Below are 15785 nucleotides of genomic sequence, written 5' to 3'. Positions count from 1 at the left end.
CTGTGGTGTGTCTTTTACTGCCTAGCATTACATCATGAGTTACCTACTGCAAATAAGAACAGAGTTACCAAAATGATCATCAAAAGATTCTTAAGTCATTTTCTATGTGTCTGATTGCACCTTTTTTTGATTTGCCACGGGTGCGGATAATTTTTCAGTTCTCCATAAAAAAAAAAAAAAGTTGTTTAAGAAGTGTCACCTAGGAAATTAGCATCCAAACAGTCCATGTAAAAAATCCACATATAGAACAGTACTTTCTGCAGTACAGATTTATTTTGTTTTTGGATCACACTGTAGATCACAGCTTATTCTAAGAAGGGAATAAAAAAATTGATCTTTATTCAAAGCAAAAATGTGTCTGGATATAAGGTTGTTACTAACAATCAATGGATCATTTAACAGCGCTGAGTCTGAGAGGAGGAGCCCCGACAGGTTGCTCCGCCTCCATCAGGTGTAGGATTATCACAGGTTCTAGTCCGAGTCTTCCTCCCTGATGTACAGGATGACCAACCCCCCCAGCATGACCACGAGCCGTCCGTTTTAGTATCTGTTAAGAAATGTTGTCTTATATTTAGGATATGTTAACACACTGTCATTACTTCACCACATTTGCATGAACAGAAGAGAAAATGAAACAGTCGATTGAGCGTTCAACTTACAGAGCATGTGTTGTTAAGCAGTTAAATTGGCCGAGATGCAGAACTAAGCCAAGTTACGTTGATAGAAAAAATTGTTATATCAGGTTTCAGGTTTAAAAAAAAGTGTTATTGAAGTCTAATTTCAGGTACTGCTTGACATTTCCAAAAATATGTTTTTCATTCTCCGTAATGTCTCTTACAAAAGGTTCTGGATCATTGGACTGCCAGCAACATAAATGATAAATGGACTTGGGTTTATATAGCACTTTCCCAGTCTCCTGATTACTTGAAGCACGTTTTACACCGCATGTCACACCTACTCATTCACACCCATTACCACATTGATGGAAGAGTCTGTTATGTAAAGAGAACATCAGAAGTAACTAATGTCATTCATACACATTCGTACTTTGGGGATCGAACCCCCGACCTTCCTGTTGAGAGACGACTGACTCTACCAACTGAGCCTCCGTCACCTCAGAAGGAAATGTCCCATTGAGAGGAACATTAATACGAACCACTCAAAAGGTATTTTAAGTCAACTAAAGTGAAGATACTTATATAATTTTAATTAGCAGTGAAGTTTGAAGGATAAGAAGATGGTACTACTCCTATCTTTACAGTAAATTTAAAGCAAGCAGCCAGCAAGTTAGCATACAGTAGCTTAGCATAAGGTCTGGCGTTTAATGTTTTTTTTACATCCCCATTTCTTTCTTGGACTAACAGAGTGCCTTCATAAAGTCCCATGATCACTGCACCCAACAAATAAGCTTTCATTTTCAATCTTTGGATTTTTATACAGATTAAATAACCCCAACCCTTTTAGAGATTATGCTTTTCTGGTGCTTGTACCGCAGGAAGATATCTGTTCTTAGTTCCAATTACTAAGATAGCTGTCTCCTGCCTCCAGCTTTAGACAATTAACAGAGAGTGGTTGTAGAAAGGTGTAAAGGGATATTTCTCAGGTTGTTAAACTGAAGCAAATGCTTTGAATGCGTTTCCATTTGCGTATTCCACGCCTGACAAAAATCTCACCTCTTCTGAGAGTTTCTTCACAGGCGTCTCCCTGGTAGCCTGACTTGCAGATGCAGTCACAGGAGGTACCTTTGAGAACAGGGATCCCGTTGTGCCTGCAGGGGGCGCAGCGACAGGAGTCGAAATGCTGCAGATACTCGTCCCAGGCCTTCTGCATATGGGCCAGTCTCACTCCTACGTGATCAGCGGCTGTGCTGAGGCGCACAAGTTCATAAATGGGCATAGTCTGGATCATAAAATAGGAAGGTTGTTGAAAGAAAGGCGAGAAAGAGAAAATGTGAAGCCAGAAAATCACACAAACAAAGAGCATGTTGTGTCATGTCACAGAAAATGTTTCTTCCATAGAATTTATAAGACTAGTTGATGTAGGTTCTGGATTCAAAGCAGAGGCCAATGTGAAAGTCTCTTGAACTTGCAGGGTTTTTTCTAAATGCCTGCAGGGGGCGAATGCAGATTGTATGAAAACTACCAACCCAAATAAGCCTGCTGCTCACCTAAAACAATATTTTCCTAATAAATGTCCTCATTACTGGTTTCATGTATACTTCACTACAGTGTTTTGTAAATGATGTAAATGACAGAGTCCAATACACAATTAGGGAATGGATTCCTTGTGACTCACCACAAGTCGCCACAGAAAGAGATGTAACAATGCGGAGCCTGACTATCTTCGAAAATATTGTTAAGACTCCAATCCAAAAAGCCAAGATGTTTATGCCTAATATGCTAAACTGTTGGCTTCATAGGGTTGTTCCAAAGACCAACAGGGGACACCATGGCAACTAAGTCAACTATTTACACTGTCAATGGTTTCTGACAGTAATTTACCTCATATTCAATGAGCGTTGGGTTGTATTTTAGTGATGCTCCCCACGTCTTGTACGTTTCAGGATTCCTGACAGCCGAAATGCCACTGCTGCTCTCTACGATCCCCCCTTTCACCAGAGTTACAATGTCCTCAATCACAATGGAACTAGACGTTTTTCCTACATTTGAGGAAAGAGAAAGCTGTCATTGTGAGAGAACAAACAAAGCTTCTAAACTTTGTATAATTGTTAGGGTGAGGGTAAGCATATTGGACCTCACTTACAGTGAGCTTCTTACAGTATATTGATTTCTCACCTTGACCAAACTTTCCTTCTTTATTACATGAATCAGCTCCCACTTTCAGTCCCACTGTTCCGTAGCCATCGAAGGGATAACTTATACCTATTGTGGCACCAAAGCATCTCCCAGCCTGTTCGCCCTTCAGGTCTTTGGAGAAAAAAACGGGAAGACAATTAAACAAAGAGGACATCATTCAGTTAGATCATTTTGATTCAGTAACTCGAAATCCCACGTTACTTGATTCAGCCATGGATGTTTTGTTGACAACCACAACATACTCAAGGGTTCCTCCCATGGTTCCCTCTGTGACGTAGTGAGTGCCAAATGTGTTGAAGAAGCGGGAGTACATCCCAAAGTCATACCGCTCAGGGAGCTCCATGAGTGAAATATAGAAGTCCTCATGAAGCATCAGCTTATTGCTTCTCATTTTGAAGTGGGCTGTTTGCACTTTGGACCAAAGCCTGATAAATCCTAGGTCCTGAGGATAGAAAATAAATGGTTTATGTTTATAGACATCATTTTTGCAACAGATATCCATCACACTGAAAACAAACGTGAGAGTGGAATCAGTAATATTTTCTGACTATCATTGTAAGCAAATAAACGACATACCTTCAATTAAAACAAGGACTAATAAGGATACCGTTGACTCATTAAACACAAGTGTTGGCTTTAGAATTGTGTCAAACATGTTGAGGAGTGTGTCAGCAGATAATACCTGGCTTTTATGTTGAGTTATGTTCTGGAGAAACTCAGATTCTTTACTCCCTCTCAGTCCCCCTTCAACATAATAGATCCCCAATGTGAAACCGGCATTAGACGACTTCATTTTTTTCCTCGCCGTAAGCAGGCTGACCATATCCTCATAGTATTCATGAGAGCCCTCAGACGTGGCTTCCGCCTGTACCAGGTGACATTTTTGAGGTTACAATTTCAAATCGTCTACAGTCAAGACATAAATGACAACACAACAATAAATTACCACAAAACGGTAGGCATGATAGTTGTAGGGTTTTCTGTAGTTTTTCTCATCTTCATTGTAGTGCAGATTCTCACAGAATGAGTCATAGATGAATTTCCTCCATTCGCCATTGTAGACATATTCACACTTTCCTCCAAAGTAGTTAGGGTCCAGTACACGGTCCACAAAGTCATCAGTCAGGGCATTGTAGCTAGACAAAATGAGATAATCAAATGAGTCATTGGCTAATCTGTTACTCCAAATGAGACCTATTAAGAGAAAGATATGATGGCTTGGCTCAACAATGACATCGTCAATTTTTATCCGAACTATAATAACAATAGCTCTGCAGTGTTTACCCCTGTGTGCCGCGTTCAGCACCAGGGATTGGCATGAAGGTGGAGCACTTGTCATCTCTCTTGTTAAAGTTTTCACAGTCGTCCTCATCGGAGAAATCATCACAGTCTGGTTCTCCATTACAGCGAAGGGACTGACTGATGCAGCGCCCTGGTTAGACACAGAAATAGTCTCACACACAGATACTGTACATGTCTAAAGAGACACCATCAAACAAAACACCTTCAGATTAAAGATTGTGAGACTTGCCTGTTTCTTTGCAGGTGAAGTCCTCTCCACAGTAATCTGGCACTAGACACTGTGCGGTCGCTGTTGGACATACCAGTCGCTCCCACAGTGTCTCAAAACACTTTGTTCCGCCAAACTGGGATGGCTTCTCTAAGTATCGAAAACGGGACTAAAAAGATGTTGAGAAAGAGTAAGTACTTATATCCTCTCCAAGTTCCCCCTCTTGGTCATACCTTTAATTTTTGCCTACACAATTAACTCCCATTGTCATCATGATTGGTGTATGAAAACGTAAAATAAACATCATATTGACTGTCTGTCGGCTACATCTTCTATTCATTCATACTATAGACTGTATACAAACAGATTCACACTTAACATTTGCTCCCAACAGAAATAGTCCGGGATATATGGACCATGTAGCCACAACATGATTTCACCAATTAATTGAAGCAGCTAACCAACAACTATCCTTTAGATTTAAAGGTTAGGTATGATACTTTTAGGTAGGAAGGAGTAAAGAGCAAGAAGATGTTGTTCACAAAGATCTTGCTGGAAAAAAGAATGTCACATTTGATGTTTGTAATTATTTCAGATCCTAGAGAAACAATGCTTCACAAAAACATACCTAAGTGGAGAAACACAAAAGACTGACTCGCCGACAGGCAAAATCTCTAATTTTTGTATTTTTTGCAAATCATACTGTCATAACAATATCGCACAATGCTGCCGCACATTGCATGTGTGCCAAAAATCGTAACAATTATTTTGAAGCTTCCTTGAGTTGGTAGTAGCCAATCAAAATAGAGCTGTGGGGGGTAGGAGTGACAATGTTTTCCAAGGGAATGGAACATCATCCGATAAATCATATTTTTTTCAGTTTCAAACAAGGGACATAAACATGACCGTTCTTTCACTAACAAAGCCTCTGTAAGACAAGTTAAACTGTTGTTTGCATCATAAAATATACATGTTCTAAATGATAAATAGACGAGCTTGGATTGCACTTTTCTAGTCACCTACCCATTCACACACTGAAGGCATAAACTGCTATGCAAAATTACCATAAGACTGAACAAATAACATTCATACACAATCACTCTCTGCTGACGAAGCAGGAGGAGCAACTTGGGGTTAAGTGTCTTGTCAAAGGACACATGGGTCCTGTGGCTGCAGGAGCTGGGGATCGAACCCCCAACCTTGTGGTTAAAGGATGACTGACACACAGCCACCAAATGATTTTAAAGTTTTGCCTCAATATTTGCTAAGATATGGAACGTCTTACCCTGCGCTGTACCTATTTCATAATTTTTACAATGTCTCTTAGTTTTTTGGAGCATTCTGACAATTTGTACTTCCACCTCTTTTTTTGAAGGGCTTTTTGAGAAGGGGGATCGAGCTGAAATATGTATCTATTTTCATTCCCTATAACTATTGTTGATAGATAATTAACCCATTAAGATCAAAATCTATTTTACAGTGGTGACCTGACCAAGAGGGCAGCAGCACACATAAGAAAAGGTATAGAGAGGTATAGATTCTGAAACGCTGGAGAATGTGTCTGTGTGTCATTTATCTCATAATAATGCAGAGTTCCAGCTTTACCACTGCCGGATTTGCAAAGAAACCACACAGCAGAGATTTGTATAATAATTTTCTCAAAACATCTTAATGTAATTAATGGCGACTGACTTGGTTACCTTTTTGTCAGTGCAGGCATTACATGGGGTCCAAGATGACCAGGGCCCAAGCCTACAGTTGATAGGAATCGGTCTGTTTACAGCTCTGGTTCTCCTCGTCCCAGTCCTACTGTTTCATGCCGCAAAAACAACATTCAGAAAACATTTATTATTTGTGTACTTCCTAGCCTTCCCCCTTTGGGATTTATTAAATATATTTACATGTGACTGAGATGTTATCAGGGGAATTAGAGGTAGTGAAGCAGTGAATACTGCACCTGTCATCAGCAGTTGTCCGTGGCCCCCTGGATGCATTCACATTTGGGATATAATAGATGCACAGATACAGTGAACATAAGGTCAGAGGTAAATTTATAAATATCTCCATAGCAAAAACGAGGAGTTAGTCCTTCAAATCACAAAACTTCAGTTGTGATTGTGTGAGTTCTTCTATCACTGCAGTCTTGACAAACCAAAGTGAATGATTGATCAAAAGTAAACAAATGCTCTTACAAAAGTTGGGAGTTTTTTTTGCCCAATTTCCAATCTTCGCCCCCCCCCCCCCAAAAAAAAAAAAAAAACATAAATAAATAAATAAATAAAAAAATAGAATAAATATTTATATGCAAATATTGTTGTTTCAATACACACAATTTCAAGTGAGTAGCGTCATGATCCATAACCATGCTGTGCTTAGATTATCTGAAAGGAAGAAAAAGACTCGAGGCGTTCTCTTACTTTTATTTATGTCGTGAACTCAATTACTTTACCAAGTGAAATACAGCTTGGCTTCTGGAGCTGCACTTGCCAATAACACATCATGGCCGTGTGGGTTTTGGTTAGGCACACCACGCATGCGCGTCCCACGTCTCACGCGGCGCTTTCAAAATGTTTGTTGCAGCGTAAACACTGTCACACTGTTAGATACACTTTATTTCGCTCAATGTTACCTTTACCGAGGGCGTCCACATCACTTCGGGTCTACGCCGCTTCTTCAATGTACAAACCAAAGGAGTGATGAACAAAAGCGAGCTACAATGGAAGAGGTAACCTTAATTGATGTTCTTAGTTGGACTTTATCTGGAGGACAGTTTGAGGACAGGCTACATTCATGAAGGTGCTCACTCCACCCTGCGCTCGCGACGTTAATTCGTTGAAAGTGTGGCAAATGATACAGCCTCGCTGTAACACAACTTTAACTAAGCCTGTGGATAGCTTTGGTTTTAATTCCTCGGGTATTTAGATATTTTATGAAACATTGCCTCCATTTTAAAACAACGGCTGCGAATGGCACATTAGCACTGAATATGTTAATTGGAATTCAGCAGCATAGACTTTTCTGAGAAACACCATTGTTTTATTGTTCAAATTAAATTCTGTGTGCAAACATATTCTTTAATTTTATAATCTATATTTTCTTTGGCTATACAATGAGATTGAACTTTGAAAATGCTCTTCACATTTAATAAAATCCTAGATGAAGCTTCAAGAGTTGCACAGTAAGAGTCAAACTGTCTGAATAAATAAAATATAGTCAGACTAGAACTGTATGAGAGCAACACAACCAGCAGAATGTTTCAGGAGGTTTAAGTAAGGGAGAAGAAATGCTTTAATTTTTCCTTAAAAATTTTCAAAACAGAAACACCTATTTTCAGATGTTTTCAGTTGATGAAACAACTAATCATAGATGATCATTCTCTCTCTCTCTCTCTCTGAATGTTCAAAAATGCTTTCAATTGCCCAAAGTAGTAATGTTAGTTTTCTTGTTTCTGTTCTCTGAGGGACAGATCAGCTTCAAAGCTCTGAGGGCCAAGTTTCAGGAAGAGGCCCTGCTGGCTCAATCCAAAATAAATCGACCAACTGTTGCAGAGAAGCCAAAACATGTTCCGCCTCCTGGTGGACACTCTGGTGCCGTGGTTAGCAGTATTAATATCGCTGTAGAGAACAAAACAGTTCCCCGGGTCATCTTCAGAGACAGGCTGCGGTCATCTGGTGGCAAACGACCAATCTCCTTCCCACCACAGCCTCAGCAGACTTCCCCCTCATCCCAGCTTTCCAACGGAGACAGTACAACAAGGCAGTCCCTCAAAGACAGACACATGCCTCTGGTGCTTCCTTCCCTGCCTGTAAAAGAGCAAAAGACAGAAAAAGCAGTCAAAAAGGAGCACAAGCAAGTACCAGAGCCAGGAAAAGATGTCCTGCCACATACTAAACTCAAGAAGAAAGGATTGCTGATACCTTTCAAGTCAATCAAAGCATCAAAGGTCAGCACAGAAAACGGCGAGGATCCTACGTATGCAGATTTGACCACCAGACCTTCTAGTGCTCCCGGGGAGTTGCGCTCTGTGGACCCACAAACTGCAGACGATAGGATTTCCCTGCAGAGTGACCAGTCGACCCCTGAGCTCCCTCTCTCCAGTCCAGATATCTCAACCACCCCTCCCCCCGCAGAGACGGGCGTCGACCCCAACAACAAAATAATCAGCACTTTGGAGCGAGCCAGAAAGACGTTTTCACACAGGCAGATGTTGATCTCTGCAAAAACTAAAATCCTGCGTTCCCCTGTGTCAAGAAACAAGGTGTTCCTTTCACCACCACAGGACATCCAAAGTGCTGAGCCTGAGCTGTCCTTACCCCCAGCAGGTTGCCTTCCACACCTGGCTTGTATTTCAGCTCGGCCTTTCTTCAAAGCCCAAAGCTTTGGATGTAGTAAGTAACATTCAGTGATGAACATTTTAAGACAACCTGACAGTTTTCTAATGCTTTTTTTTTTCCAGATATGATTTCTAATGAGTTTGCAATATTGTTAATTTCCAATGGCTAGAGTCTCCGTTGAATAAGCCGTTTGGTAGGAATAAAGCCGAGCTGCTTCCCTGTGTCAGGACTGCTGAACCTCTTCAATGTTCTGCTCCTCCCAAGAAACCTCTACCTGACCTCAGGTCACTGGGGTCACAGCCTCCAAAACCCCCTAGACCTCCGTCAGTAGACCTTAGCACTTACATTCTAACCACACTTAAAGGTATGTAGAATTAATTTAGCCTCTTACTGTTTTCTATTTGAGTCGCTGCACTTTATTTTAGACATTTGTTTCTCTCTTCTGTGGGCCATGGACAAAATGATATGATGGCAAAAAGTCATATTTTCCTTGGACATCAGCGACTGTGTATTATCCATTCTGCAGTTTACATTACACTTATTTGTGGTGAGGTCGAACATCTGTTTAAAGCAGATTTTGGTTTCTTATTATAGAGGTGTCACCGTGTCTAAGCCAAGACCGAAGCAATGAGCCAGAGTCCATCTCCGACCCTGTGCTCGACGCTCCAGAGTTTCCAGACTTTGTGAGCTCCGAGATGGACGCGGCCGAGGGAGGAGCTGTTGACATTGGGGCTCTAGAGCTGGAGGCGATAAACTTAGCCAGCACTGATCTTCCTCTGCCAGATGACTGCGGGGCCTCGGATTTTGAAGATCTCCAGCCTGATTTGTCTGTGTGTGAACCTGCAGAGCCCCTCATGTGCAGCGCCTTCCAAGAGCTGAATCTTGGCTCTCCAAACCTAATACCCCTTGATCCAGCCAGCTTCCCTGAACCAATAAACTTCTCCGAGTTCCCAGAGGCTGCTTCACTAGAGCAGTGGTCCCAGGGTGAGGAGGTCAGCATAGACCCTCTGTCTCACTCTCAGGCTGATGAAGCTGCTGAGTTTCACTCAGCTGCACCGGAAACTAACGATGTTAACCACTCTGCATTAAATAATGGGACTCAACCACATCCCAGGTATTAAAAAGAGCACCTACAATTACATTTGTCTCGTATTCTAATTGCTCTTTGCCTATGTGCAGATCAATAAACAACACGGGTCCACAGCGCATACTGAAGCCAAAAGAGAAAAAGTAACACTTTGGGACTCTCCCTCCCTCTCCTTCTCCATATGTCTTCATGTTTATTACAGTCACATAGAACGGGTACAGGAATCTAAAATGACACAAAAATGGAAGACTAGCAGAGTGTGGGAGCATTGCACTTCTATGCCCAGAACATCCGACCGTGTAGCACAAGTCTGCTTTCTCAAACCATATTTTCATTGTAAACATTTGGGTTTACTTTTCACATCTAATCCAATGTGTCGTTGTGTAAATGTGCTTGTTTTTCTTCCGTCCAGTGAACATCAACAGAACGGTTACTATGAAGCAGATGAAAATGTGTATGAGGACGTTGAGAACTTCAACAGGTTAATCCAGGAACACAACCTGCGTAAAGCAAAAGGTGGTCTAAAGAGTAAGAGTTCTTTTGCTCTATTTGTATTTTCTTCTCAAGTTTAAAAAAAAAACGAAAAACCCTGCAGACCTATTTCCTTTTTTTTTTTTTAACTGCTCTGACTTTTTTTTTTTCAGATCCATATGCTGAAAACCTCCCTGCAGTAACTACATTTTAATCATTTGTATATATATTTTTTTTTCAAAATAAAAGGTTTCTTTACTCCTTAATGTTCCCCGTCATCTGCGTTTTTTAATTAAGAATTGTCTGTTTATTTCAAGAAGGAGGGGGCGTGTCTTCACATGTGGCCACAGAATCCCTGGTACGTCTTGGGTTTTTTTCTATCAAAGAGCTCCTGTGTCATATCTTTTGTTTCCACCTAACAGAAGGTCGCCATTGATTTTTCCCTGACCGTTGTTCTCCAAATGCAGGGCTGGAGTATCAGGAGGAGAAACTGCTCAGCCAGCCCGCATTCATGTAATCAGGTATTGTCTCAGCTCCTCTTTCTTACTGATGTGGTGCAAAAAATATTGAAATGATTTCACTTGAAAAAAGTAGTTGATTGGTTAGTTTTATTGTCACATTTGTTCAGTTGGTAGACTTTGCCCTCAAACTGTCTCATTTGTTTTCAGAAAAGAACCCCAAAGTCCCAACACGGCTGAACTGAAAGAGCAGAAGAAGAGGGAGAAGCAGCGACTGGAGAAGGAGAAAAAGGAGCAGAAAGAAAGGGAGAAGAAGGAAAATGAAATGAAAAAGAAGTACAAAGTAGGTTTGTTAGTCGAAGAACAAAGAGGGTGGAAACGTCTTCAATTTTTCTCTCTGCTTTAAGGTCTTAAATCCATCCTTTTCATGAAGCTTTTTGACATTTTTTACAATGACCTGTAGAAAATGCAACTATAAATAAAAAAACTATTTGGGATGTGATAGCCTAGCGGTTATGACACTCTCCATGTATGGAAGCTGTAGTCTTCATAGCAGCGGCTGTGGGGTTTGAATCACCCCCCACTCTCTGCTCCCGACACTTCCTGTCTCTCTTCAGCTGTCCTCTCTCATGCAGGCAAATATCGCCAAAAGATACAACTTTAAACCAAATTGTGGATTGTGTTTTCCAACATTTCCCCTTTCACTTTCAAGATGTAATTTGAGGTTTGACTCTTCTAGGTGACCGGAGAAGAGGAGCCCATGTACCACGCCAGGGTGATGATGGCGAACAAGGTCCGTAAGAACGACCTGCCTGTGAAAACTGGTGACACAGTGAGCATCATTCGCACCACCAACTGCCCCAAAGGAAAGTGGTTGGCCAGGGACGCAAACCACAAATGTGAGTTCAAACATAAATGGATCAAAGTTTTCAATCAAATCAGGAATGGAGATGATGGAATATTTCTTTTTGTTTTGTTTTGTTTTTTTTAGTACATGAGTTTGTGTGGGGAGATTTTCCTACACCATAAAGGATCTAAAAAGAACACATTATTCCCCTCTGAGTTTTTCTTTTTCACTTTGTTGATCCTGGTTCACTCCTTTTTATCCTGTGTGTTGCAGATGGTTATATTTCTGTCATGAATGTGGAGCTAAACATCAAAGAGATGCTCGAACTTGGCAAGAAGGCCCAGGCAGCTGGGAGAGGATCCAATCAGGAGGGAGACACCATCAGCATAGGAAGCAGGTAGATCCCTGATGAACTTCTTTATCTCAATCGAATTTGTATCCATTCCAGCTGTGTTTCTAGATCAATAATTTGTCTCTCGTTTCTTTGTTGTTCTTTTTTTTTTTTTTTTTTTTTTTTTTTGCAGATCCTCGAACCACCCTGTGCTCACAAGCAGCTGTAAGTGTCAGTATTCTCTTTACGACGTCACTGAGCTCCAGAGTGAGTTTGGTTTTACAAAACAGCTTTTTAGAAGATCAGACCTTGACTTTGCATCAGGACATCACTGACGTCTCACACAGCACGGCAGCCTTATAAAGGTGGTTTATGTCGTATGTGGGCTTGTTGACTGATGGAGAACAGTTGCCCACAAGTTGGCACACAGCCAAAGGGTCACACAACACCGTGCCTGGCCTGAATAACTTCACTCGCCGTCATCTGCTCGACCACCGTTTATTTTTGTTTTCTTATGATTGTGAAGGAACTCCATGTTAGCTCAGGGGCTTTTTGTTTCTGCACAGCCAAACATCCTTCACCAGCATTCACACTGTGATTAATCTGTCTTTGGGCGTTTGTGTGTTTTTTTTGTTTCTTTTTTTCCACAGTCACAGATGATAGTGAGGAGTGGGCCTGCGAAGACGAGACCCTCTCACCCACCAATGAAAACTGGTACGGCTGTCCTGTTCTCTGTGCTTTTCCGTGGCTTAAAGATGCTTTGATTTCTAAGAAGGAATGGCCACATGAGAGTACATTACATCCTTTCTCAAAGATGATTGACTTAATGTGGCATGCAGTGTTTGATTATATTTTTTCCCCCCTTGATTCTGCATTTTTAGCTTTCCCCAACAGACTGCCTCATTGCCTGATGTGTGTGAGTACATTTTACATGCAGTCCTTTTGAAGTGAAAACGAGAAGAGAAATGTAGCCCCCCCCCCCCCCTGCTGCCTGCTTTAGTGGCTGTTTTATGTTATGCACTGACATATGTCAGACTGTAACAAGCCTTTGATGTGCTTTTTATACGATGCCATTTCCTTTCTCCCTCCCTCCTCTGTCCAACTATCCTTGCGTAAGTTACCCCCCTCCCTCCTTCCTCTGCCCTTCATGTGTTCGCTTTGACAGCATGCGGCCATGTCAGCGCCCAGCACACTCTGAGCGATGCCAACCTGGAGGACTTACACACACAGTGAGTCTCCAACACACAGGTGTCAAAGCAGATAGCTTGGCACGCTCTCCTCGCACATGTGCATAAATCTTTCTACGTCTCACCTCTTCCCAAGACGCCCAGTGTGGACATACAGTATGATGTGTGGCCAAACCTACCTAGCTTTTATTTTTCATGAGTAACTAAATATTAAACATTAGAAGGAAGAAAAAATATTGTGAGAAGCTGAACAAATCTCTATTGAACCCTGTTACATTGGTCAGGGATGTAATGCTGTTTGGATTCCACATGTTTAAGTCCCTCTACTGTATCATTATGGAGGAGAGAGACAAAGGATATAATAGACATGAGACGCAATGAACTCGTTTTAGTTTTTTTCATTTTTGAAATATCTTCTGTGTATTAAATGTGATGTTTATATATACATCACAATGTGTATATAAAAAGTAAAAAAATAATAAGGAAAAGCTCTAATAAATTCCAAGAGCCCACAAAGAGCTTTTCATTCAGCTTGTTTTGTCTAACAAGAAGTCTGGATCTCAAAGGATAACTCATAAAGCAGCTACTCGGCACAAACAAAGGCTGAAACAAGATTTCTTTCTTTTTTTTTGCTTGAAAAATGTCTGCATTGTTCAGTGAAACTGCCAGTCGTCTAATTAATTATCTCTCCTCTGACACAGAGTACTATACATCACCCTAAATTTGTGTTTTTTTCCCTTTTTTTTTTTAAGGGTCATACATTGATAAGTAAATAACACAAGCGCACACTGTTAGCCCAGTTTTGTAATTGGTTGGTTTTCTTTCTTTTCTTTTTTTTTTGCAGTTGACGCAAACCCAAGTCAACCAAATTCCCAAAAGCTTTGAATGAAGAATAGAACTAAATCTCACCTTGTTTGCAATGGACTGAAATGCCATTTTGGTTTTCTACACCTCATCCATCATCTGCCATTGTACGTTTAGTGCATGCCTGATAACTTGGTGCCTTTTTTAATTTCCTCTCAAGTTAGAATCTGGAAGAATGGCGTATTTATTGGAGCCAATGCTGCCTACATCTCTGACTTATAATCAAAAGCTGCTGAGTTATTTTCATTTCAAAACTTCAAAAAAGCAGCCTGACACAGTGATCTTAGTGTACCTTACCTTTAAACTTTGTAATCCAGTGTCTGAGCATATTGAGACTATCAGCTTCTTTTGGTCCCAAACACTGATCCATACAAGCGAACAAAGGGTAACTGCTTAACTGTATCGCTGGTCTTCGCCCCCTGTAGCTCATTGATTAGTCTGAAAAGTAGAAGTTAAAGATACAAACGTTAACTTGTTTTTTTTACATTGCAGGACCAGACATGACGCCCTGCAGAAACTCTCCATCTTCTTTCAACACGGCAAAGACGACTTTGGTGGCATGGCTGTTTGTCAGGGAGCAACCCCTACAAAGTAAAATACTTTCCCTATCCACCTCCTCAACCATTTCTTTAGTCCAATGATGTTGACACATTCCAATTTAGTTTGTGATATAAAACAGTTTGCCTGTTTTTCATTTGTTTTCCTCCATGCTAAGTGCTGAGCCACGGGGTAAGTGTACAGAGCTGATGTTTATTTCCATGTGTCCTCTGTCACCACTTGCATCACTCTCACTGATAATGGTGGATCTTAAAGTAGAGGACTTAGAAATCTCCTTAAGAGCACTACAGTCTGAACACTGGCTGGCGTCTTGCCTGAAATGGAAAATAACTTTGTCGGGTGCACTTATCTAGATGGGGGCATGTTTCAAGACTTATTGCACAGACAGTTCAATGTGAACGTGACATTTGCATCTGCCTGTCTTTATCCAGACTTGTTGTGTGCCGTTGAGGAGCCTCCGTATCCGTAAGTGTCGACAGTTTCCTTGTAATCAGTAAGAGACGCTCTGCCGTGCTTGATCTTTATTTATTTGCGCGGCAGACGACTCTGAGATTTTGGCAGAGACGTGCTCGGATTACTTCAGCTTCTGTGGCGTCTTCTCCTCTCTAACTGTGATGTCTCTTTGTGTTTTGTATGACAGTGAACAGGAGGTAGACTTCACAGAGCTGGGACTCCTTCCTCCCCCGCCACTGTATGCTGACACCTTCTGATCACCAGATTAACTCAAGCAGGTGATGTCAGACTGAGAGACTTCATACATTTGATGGAAAGAATCTGTTGTCGTTAAAACTTTTTTTTCCTCTTTTTTTTTTTTTTGCCTTCTGCAGTGAAGAAAACCCCTCATCGAATGGGCTGCTACAATATGTAACTGTATCATATTTCTGAATTCACCTTTTGTTTGTAATTGTTCATTATCACAATATTTGCTTCACTTATTTTCCTTTCTCTCGTGTTTCCACAAATTGAATTATAGCACTTTATCTCCAACAAATGACAATGATGTAACAAAGTCAGATTTACACGTGTAGTTCCAAATATTTAAGTTTGTTCTTTGCATTCAGATGTTCTTTTGTTTATATCTAGTACATTAAAGTTGTCGTTGGTTTATGCTTTTGATTTCATTTTCTCTGACTGAAAAAGGCTGCACGAAAACACCCATAATAAATAAAGAGAAACTTAAAACTCTAACTTGGAGATAACTTGCACTGAGTCATATGATCCCTCCGCTTATATTGTTATATTTTATCAGCACTTAATTTGTTGTGAACATTGTTGAGGTTGAATATATGTTCCTACGTGTTCTTTAAATGGTCATTTTCCAG

The 15785-nt window shown here is 40.8% G+C and overlaps 3 protein-coding genes across 10 annotated transcripts in view; 2 read left to right on the top strand and 1 right to left on the bottom strand.

Moving 5' to 3' along the window:
• Positions 1-15785, top strand: part of c8b (complement component 8, beta polypeptide) — a 168847-nt gene that overhangs the window by 6390 nt on the left and 146672 nt on the right. The gene's annotated exons all lie outside the window — the stretch shown is intronic.
• Positions 252-6703, bottom strand: c8a (complement component 8, alpha polypeptide). Of its 3 annotated transcripts, XM_079348932.1 has the most exons (12): positions 6657-6703; positions 6284-6310; positions 6027-6132; positions 4348-4495; positions 4101-4248; positions 3763-3952; positions 3499-3681; positions 3018-3258; positions 2796-2927; positions 2502-2659; positions 1674-1899; positions 252-547 (listed from the first exon to the last, which is right to left on the bottom strand). In XM_079348932.1, the coding sequence occupies exons 1-12, from the start codon at positions 6689-6691 to the stop codon at positions 396-398; spliced, it is 1746 nt and encodes a 581-aa protein (XP_079205058.1). In that variant the 5' UTR covers positions 6692-6703; the 3' UTR covers positions 252-395. The 3 variants fall into 3 exon arrangements, with proteins under 3 accessions (XP_079205058.1, XP_079205059.1, XP_079205057.1); XM_079348933.1 differs by lacking the exon at positions 6657-6703 and having other exon boundaries at positions 3499-3560; positions 3837-3952; positions 6284-6463; XM_079348931.1 differs by lacking the exon at positions 6657-6703 and having other exon boundaries at positions 6284-6460.
• LOC306827245 (uncharacterized protein) lies at positions 6774-15649 on the top strand. Of its 6 annotated transcripts, none has more exons than XM_079348929.1 (19): positions 6774-7051; positions 7787-8714; positions 8830-9024; positions 9255-9774; positions 10160-10263; positions 10392-10417; positions 10539-10576; positions 10686-10739; positions 10887-11019; positions 11416-11575; positions 11797-11920; positions 12048-12079; positions 12505-12568; positions 12736-12770; positions 12972-13083; positions 14398-14496; positions 14621-14928; positions 15104-15194; positions 15291-15649. In XM_079348929.1, the coding sequence occupies exons 1-17, from the start codon at positions 6860-6862 to the stop codon at positions 14814-14816; spliced, it is 3012 nt and encodes a 1003-aa protein (XP_079205055.1). In that variant the 5' UTR covers positions 6774-6859; the 3' UTR covers positions 14817-14928; positions 15104-15194; positions 15291-15649. The 6 variants fall into 6 exon arrangements, with proteins under 6 accessions (XP_079205055.1, XP_079205054.1, XP_079205052.1 ...); XM_079348928.1 differs by having other exon boundaries at positions 10536-10576; XM_079348926.1 differs by having other exon boundaries at positions 10160-10275.

The sequence above is a fragment of the Symphodus melops genome (assembly GCF_947650265.1).
Source record: "Symphodus melops genome assembly, chromosome: 7".
NCBI classification, from domain to species: domain Eukaryota; kingdom Metazoa; phylum Chordata; class Actinopteri; order Labriformes; family Labridae; genus Symphodus; species Symphodus melops.
This window is presented reverse-complemented; position numbering and strand designations above follow the sequence as displayed.